Source organism: Diprion similis, chromosome 7 (assembly GCF_021155765.1).
Source record: "Diprion similis isolate iyDipSimi1 chromosome 7, iyDipSimi1.1, whole genome shotgun sequence".
NCBI lineage: Eukaryota > Metazoa > Arthropoda > Insecta > Hymenoptera > Diprionidae > Diprion > Diprion similis.
In genome coordinates, this window is record NC_060111.1 from 4,815,809 (window position 1) to 4,822,530 (window position 6,722).

General features: G+C 40.2%; 1 protein-coding gene across 5 annotated transcripts; it reads left to right on the forward strand.

Annotated features, from left to right (window-relative positions):
* The first annotated feature begins 516 nt into the window (after nt 1-516).
* Nucleotides 517-3,274, forward strand: LOC124408139 (protoheme IX farnesyltransferase, mitochondrial). 5 transcript variants are annotated; one of them, XM_046884866.1, is made up of 7 exons: nt 517-686; nt 827-949; nt 1,072-1,378; nt 1,474-1,669; nt 1,973-2,148; nt 2,351-2,668; nt 2,916-3,274. In XM_046884866.1, exons 2-7 carry the CDS (start codon nt 872-874, stop codon nt 3,137-3,139), a joined length of 1,299 nt encoding a protein of 432 aa, XP_046740822.1. In that variant the 5' UTR covers nt 517-686; nt 827-871; the 3' UTR covers nt 3,140-3,274. The 5 variants fall into 5 exon arrangements, with proteins under 5 accessions (XP_046740822.1, XP_046740823.1, XP_046740826.1 ...); XM_046884867.1 differs by having other exon boundaries at nt 518-746; XM_046884870.1 differs by having other exon boundaries at nt 518-746; nt 898-949.
* The last annotated feature ends 3,448 nt before the right edge of the window (nt 3,275-6,722 follow it).

A 6,722-nucleotide genomic window follows, 5' to 3' on the forward strand; every position in this document is an offset into this window, starting at 1 on the left:
AATCTAAAGAAGGTACATTTAACTAAATTATGGAACACAAAAATTCCTTCACAGCTTATGATGTTTTTTGGAACTACACTTGTGGATCCACGTTGACTGAAAGCTGTTGAAATTGGTGAATACCCTTGTGCGATTTTGGTGATTCTATGTGATTCTATGCGTTAAACGATTCCCGTCGAAAAAGAAGCTACCCGCAGACTCACTTACCCGCCGAGTACTGCTTTCGAAAACTCGCTGAAGCGTGCCGTCTTTTATAAACTGTGCGTTAAAGCACTGTCGTTGCTACTATGTTGTTTCATTTACAAAAGTGGGCCACTGTGTCATTCCGGTTTGAAATTCATTCATTCTCAACCACCAGAGTAGGAATTTACTATGGTAATTATGTCTTTCGATATCGACTGTCTTGACGATGGTAAGTGCAAGTCGGATACCGACAGGCGTTCACCATTCAAAATTAGTTCCAAAAACGTGGTGACTGAACTCTCTTAACGTTCTTCATGTTCCCGCTTCCGTGATGCGCGGTGGACCAGGTCCATGAGCCACCTAGGAGCAGTCTGCTCTTCAGACTTGTAATTCGTCATAAATTTTAGCGAACGTACAGTGCAGTTATTATGCAACATAATATTAAATTAGCTATGAAACTGTTGAAGTATTAAACGAGCATGTGATAGTTTGTCTGAATTACAGTGAGTATCGTCAGACGTATTGTGTATCTTGCTTAATCAATCATGAATTACAATTTTAAGGTTAGTTGTGTAGGAAATCATCATTTATATAATTCGATCTTATGGACATATTTTTTTTTGCAAACTGTTCGATGTTACAGAATCATGACACCATCCTGGTAACATACCGGCGTTAATAACTTATCATGTTATTTATTTTACACACCGCAAGACGATGTCAAAGTCTGAAATGTCTACCGCCTTCAAAGATACTCGGTACAATGGTGAGTGACTTATTATCCAATCTTGTATACAATTTTAATATCCGTCGGCTTTCAATATGTTAGATTTCCATATTATAGATACATGAAAAAGGTTAGCTCATTCAAGTCTTTCTTATTGACAGTATTCCACCGGCGTTGCAAAGCCGACGCCATCTGCAGAACACACTCCTGCAGAACGAGAAGGGCCTTGTTTAACTGTGGGAAAAAATCATCGGCGTCACACAATTGTTACAAGTATTTCTGTGGCTCCAAATGCAGCCACCCCTACTTCAATGGGTGATATGGTACCAAAATTTCAAGAAGCTGTTACCACCAGTTCTCTAAAACCAAAGAGAAAACCTGTGCAAGAACCAGAATGGAGGCATATGGAAGTGGACACTTCCAAATTCTCTACGCATTGTTTAATGCTTTCTAAAATTAGATTAACGTGTGAGTAAACCATACGTTATTCGAGAGTGGACGAACGTTTATTTATTAGTCTAACGGATTTACTCACACCAGTTAAAATATCTTGTCTCTTTCAGCTCTAGTAGTCATTACAACCATGGGTGGATACGCACTGGCTCCAGCTGCGTTTGACATTCAGACTTTTGTGTTATGTTCAATAGGAACTGGGCTTGTATCAGCAACGGCTAATTCTATAAATCAATTTTTAGAAGTCCCATTCGATGCTCAGATGTCGCGAACAAAAAACAGGGTGTTAGTTCGTGGTCATCTCACGTGAGTATATTTATCAATACTCATCGACAAGTCAAAAAATGTATGTTTTTTTCTCATTTATAATATGCAGTCATTATGCGTGTAATAAATATGGTTGAATGGAAACGTTAATCTCCAGAATCAGCTAATCTTTTCTTGATCAGTTTTCCTGTAATAATGCCATGAAGATTGTTATCTTGATATTGAAAATTGTATAATTTTGTTTAATTCTCACCGTTACATACTGCATTTCAATACTTCCGATTAGTTACAAAAATTGAACACTGATTATCGTAAACTTAATTAGGGACTTAATGTCAATAGGCCAGCCTATGCAATCGCATTTGCAACGGTGTCGGGTGTTGCCGGACTTTCGATGCTATACTTAGGCGTCAATGGATTGACAGCAGCCCTAGGTGCTACAAACCTTATACTCTACACTCTAATTTACACACCCATGAAACGTGTCAGTATTCTCAATACTTGGGTTGGATCCATTGGTAAATACAAATTTTCTGTACTGACAGGTTGCTCTACACTATTCAAACAGTTGTATCTAAAAAAAACAGTTATATCTATAAAAACCATTTGCCATATGTCTAGAGTTTTGAACGATGTTGTCTGTTGGAAGCTTTGATACTTTCCTGACAAATAATTGTGTTTCCCGGGGTAGACACATTAGTAATGGAAAATGTTTCATAGTTGGTGCAATCCCGCCATTGATGGGATGGGCTGGATGTGCTGGGAACATTACAGCTCCTGGTGCTTGGATTATGTCCGGCATGCTATATGCCTGGCAATTCCCACACTTCAATGCCTTATCTTGGAACTTGCGACCTGATTATTCTCGTGCTGGATATAGAATGATGGCTGTAACTAACCCTGGTTTGTGTCGCAGAGTTGCATTGAGATACACGGCCGCGATCATGGGTCTGTCGTACTTAGCACCTGCTTTAGATGTCACGAACTGGTGGTTTGCAGTGGAATCAACACCGTTAAATGCATACTTTCTCTATTTAGGTAATCAAAAAAAATATGAATATCATCACTCCGTTCGATTCTAAGTTTGATGCATGTGAAATGAATGATAATGAAGTATGACTAGTAGAAATAAATGATTTATGGAATTGTTTTGCTTTCGACGAGACAAAAAACTAATTTTTTCTTTCATTTGGTTTATGATTTGAATATTAATCTATGGTTTTTTTTGTAACCAATTGGTATGTAAATAGCTTTCATGTAACATTGTCATTTTTTTTCCTTCCAGCTTGGCAATTCTATAAAGAGTCTGACAGTGCGAGTTCGCGTAAACTATTTCGATTTTCGTTGATACACTTGCCAGCTTTAATGTTACTTATGCTCTTCAACAAAAAGTCCTTGAGCAATACAGTAGATACGACGGATTCTATTTCAACCAATGGTGAAAAAGATCCTCAAAGGTATTTTCCCATGTTGGGGAAACCAACTACGTTGCAAGCATCTACGGTGTAGCGGAACTTTCAGGTAGAGAATATTGTGATTTTGTAAACCATAGTACGAAAAATTACAATTTGATATATGTATGATGACAATTTGAATCACGATATTGTTATACAAGGCGTCATGTAAATATATGATATCACAATTACAGTATTTGTACTTTTTCAACCAAATCACTTGCCCGAAACGAAAAATTTTCGGCTCCGAAAATCACGAAAAAAGTTCGGCTAACCCCTTTGGATTTTTAGCGGATATTTCAATGACTCTGAAAAGTGCTGCAATTATCTCTTCAGTGCAATATTCCGACGTTGTTTTACAAACGGAATCGGTTGTGCGCAGTCCCAATACGCTGCGAGCAACACATCAAAAAATACAGCCAAAAAACGAAAGACGTATTTTCTCCATTTTTTCGCTGCTGGAATTTGCGTCGTGATTTCTCTGCTGTTCGTCCTACGCTCTTTTTGCTGTTACTTTTGAGTTCCCAGGGGTGCAATTAATCTGGAAAGGGTCATACAAATCAATTTCGTGACGAGGAATTCTCGGCTCCGTAAATAACCAAAGGAGTAAAGCTAACGCCTTTGCATTTTTGATGAGAATTTCGACGACTTTGAAAAGTGCTGCAAGTAGATCTTTAGAACACTATTCCGAAGTAATTTTGCGGGAGATTCGATTGATCGCAGTCCCAATGCGCTGCGAGCAACACCTCTGAAGTTACAGCAGAAAGACTGCAGATTTTCATCGTCATTTCTCTGCTGTTGGTCCTACGCTATTTTTCATGTGTTTTTTGAGTTCCTGGGCGTCCAATTAGTCTGAAAAGCGTCATACTAATCGATTCCCTGACCAAAATTTTTTCGGCCAGAAAAAATCCAAGGCTAACCCCTTTGCATTTTTGGCGAAAATTTCGACGACTTTGAAAAGTGCTGCAATTAATTCTTTAGGGTACTATTCCGACGTGATTTTGCGAGAGGAATCGATTAATCGCAGTCCCGATACGCTGCGAGCAACACCTGCAAAGTTACAGCCGAAAAACTGCAGATTTTCATCGTCATTTCTCTGCTGCTGGTCCTAGGCTATTTTTCATGTGTTTTCTGAGTTCCTGGGCGTCGAATTAGTCTAAAAAGCGTCATACGGATCGATTCCCAGACAAAAGATTTTTCGGCCAAAAAAAATCCAAGGCTAACCCCTTTGCATTTTTCGCGAAAATTCCGACGACTTTGAAAAGTGCTGCAATGAATTCTTTAGGGTACTATTCCGACGTGATTTTGCGAGAGGAATTGATTAATCGCAGTCCCGATACGCTGCGAGCAACACCTGCAAAGTTACAGCCGAAAAACTGCAGATTTTCATCGTCATTTCTCTGCTGCTGGTCCTAGGCTATTTTTCATGTGTTTTCTGAGTTCCTGGGCGTCGAATTAGTCTAAAAAGCGTCATACGGATCGATTCCCAGACAAAAGATTTTTCGGCCAAAAAAAATCCAAGGCTAACCCCTTTGCATTTTTGGCGAAAATTTCGACGACTTTGAAAAGTGCTGCAATTAATTCTTTAGGGTACTATTCCGACGTGATTTTGCGAGAGGAATCGATCAATCGCAGTCCCGATACGCTGCGAGCAACACCTGCAAAGTTACAGCCGAAAAACTGCAGATTTTCATCGTCATTTCTCTGCTGCTGGTCCTAGGCTATTTTTCATGTGTTTTCTGAGTTCCTGGGCGTCGAATTAGTCTAAAACGCGTCATACGGATCGATTCCCAGACAAAAGATTTTTCGGCCAAAAAAAATCCAAGGCTAACCCCTTTGCATTTTTGGCGAAAATTTCGACGACTTTGAAAAGTGCTGCAATTAATTCTTTAGGGTACTATTCCGACGTGATTTTGCGAGAGGAATCGATTAATCGCAGTCCCGATACGCTGCGAGCAACACCTGCAAAGTTACAGCCGAAAAACTGCAGATTTTCATCGTCATTTCTCTGCTGCTGGTCCTAGGCTATTTTTCATGTCTTTTCTGAGTTCCTGGGCGTCGAATTAGTCTAAAAAGCGTCATACGGATCGATTCCCAGACAAAAGATTTTTCGGCCAAAAAAAATCCAAGGCTAACCCCTTTGCATTTTTGGCGAAAATTTCGACGACTTTGAAAAGTGCTGCAATTAATTCTTTAGGGTACTATTCCGACGTGATTTTGCGAGAGGAATCGATTAATCGCAGTCCCGATACGCTGCGAGCAACACCTGCAAAGTTACAGCCGAAAAACTGCAGATTTTCATCGTCATTTCTCTGCTGCTGGTCCTAGGCTATTTTTCATGTGTTTTCTGAGTTCCTGGGCGTCGAATTAGTCTAAAAAGCGTCATACGGATCGATTCCCAGACAAAAGATTTTTCGGCCAAAAAAAATCCAAGGCTAACCCCTTTGCATTTTTCGCGAAAATTTCAACGACTTTGAAAAGTGCTGCAATTAATTCTTTAGGGTACTATTCCGACGTGATTTTGCGAGAGGAATCGATCAATCGCAGTCCCGATACGCTGCGAGCAACACCTGCAAAGTTACAGCCGAAAAACTGCAGATTTTCATCGTCATTTCTCTGCTGCTGGTCCTAGGCTATTTTTCATGTGTTTTCTGAGTTCCTGGGCGTCGAATTAGTCTAAAACGCGTCATACGGATCGATTCCCAGACAAAAGATTTTTCGGCCAAAAAAAATCCAAGGCTAACCCCTTTGCATTTTTGGCGAAAATTTCGACGACTTTGAAAAGTGCTGCAATTAATTCTTTAGGGTACTATTCCGACGTGATTTTGCGAGAGGAATCGATTATTCGCAGTCCCGATACGCTGCGAGCAACACCTGCAAAGTTACAGCCGAAAAACTGCAGATTTTCATCGTCATTTCTCTGCTGCTGGTCCTAGGCTATTTTTCATGCGTTTTCTGAGTTCCTGGGCCTCGAATTAGTCTAAAAAGCGTCATACGGATCGATTCCCAGACAAAAGATTTTTCGGCCAAAAAAAATCCAAGGCTAACCCCTTTGCATTTTTGGCGAAAATTTGGACGACTTTGAAAAGTGCTGCAATTAATTCTTTAGGGTACTATTCCGACGTGATTTTGCGAGAGGAATCGATTAATCGCAGTCCCGATACGCTGCGAGCAACACCTGCAAAGTTACAGCCGAAAAACTGCAGATTTTCATCGTCATTTCTCTGCTGCTGGTCCTAGGCTATTTTTCATGTGTTTTCTGAGTTCCTGGGCGTCGAATTAGTCTAAAAAGCGTCATACGGATCGATTCCCAGACAAAAGATTTTTCGGCCAAAAAAAATCCAAGGCTAACCCCTTTGCATTTTTGGCGAAAATTTCGACGACTTTGAAAAGTGCTGCAATTAATTCTTTAGGGTACTATTCCGACGTGATTTTGCGAGAGGAATCGATTAATCGCAGTCCCGATACGCTGCGAGCAACACCTGCAAAGTTACAGCCGAAAAACTGCAGATTTTCATCGTCATTTCTCTGCTGCTGGTCCTAGGCTATTTTTCATGTGTTTTCTGAGTTCCTGGGCGTCAAATTAGTCTAAAAAGCGTCATACGGATCGATTCCCAGACAAAAGATTTTTCGGCCAA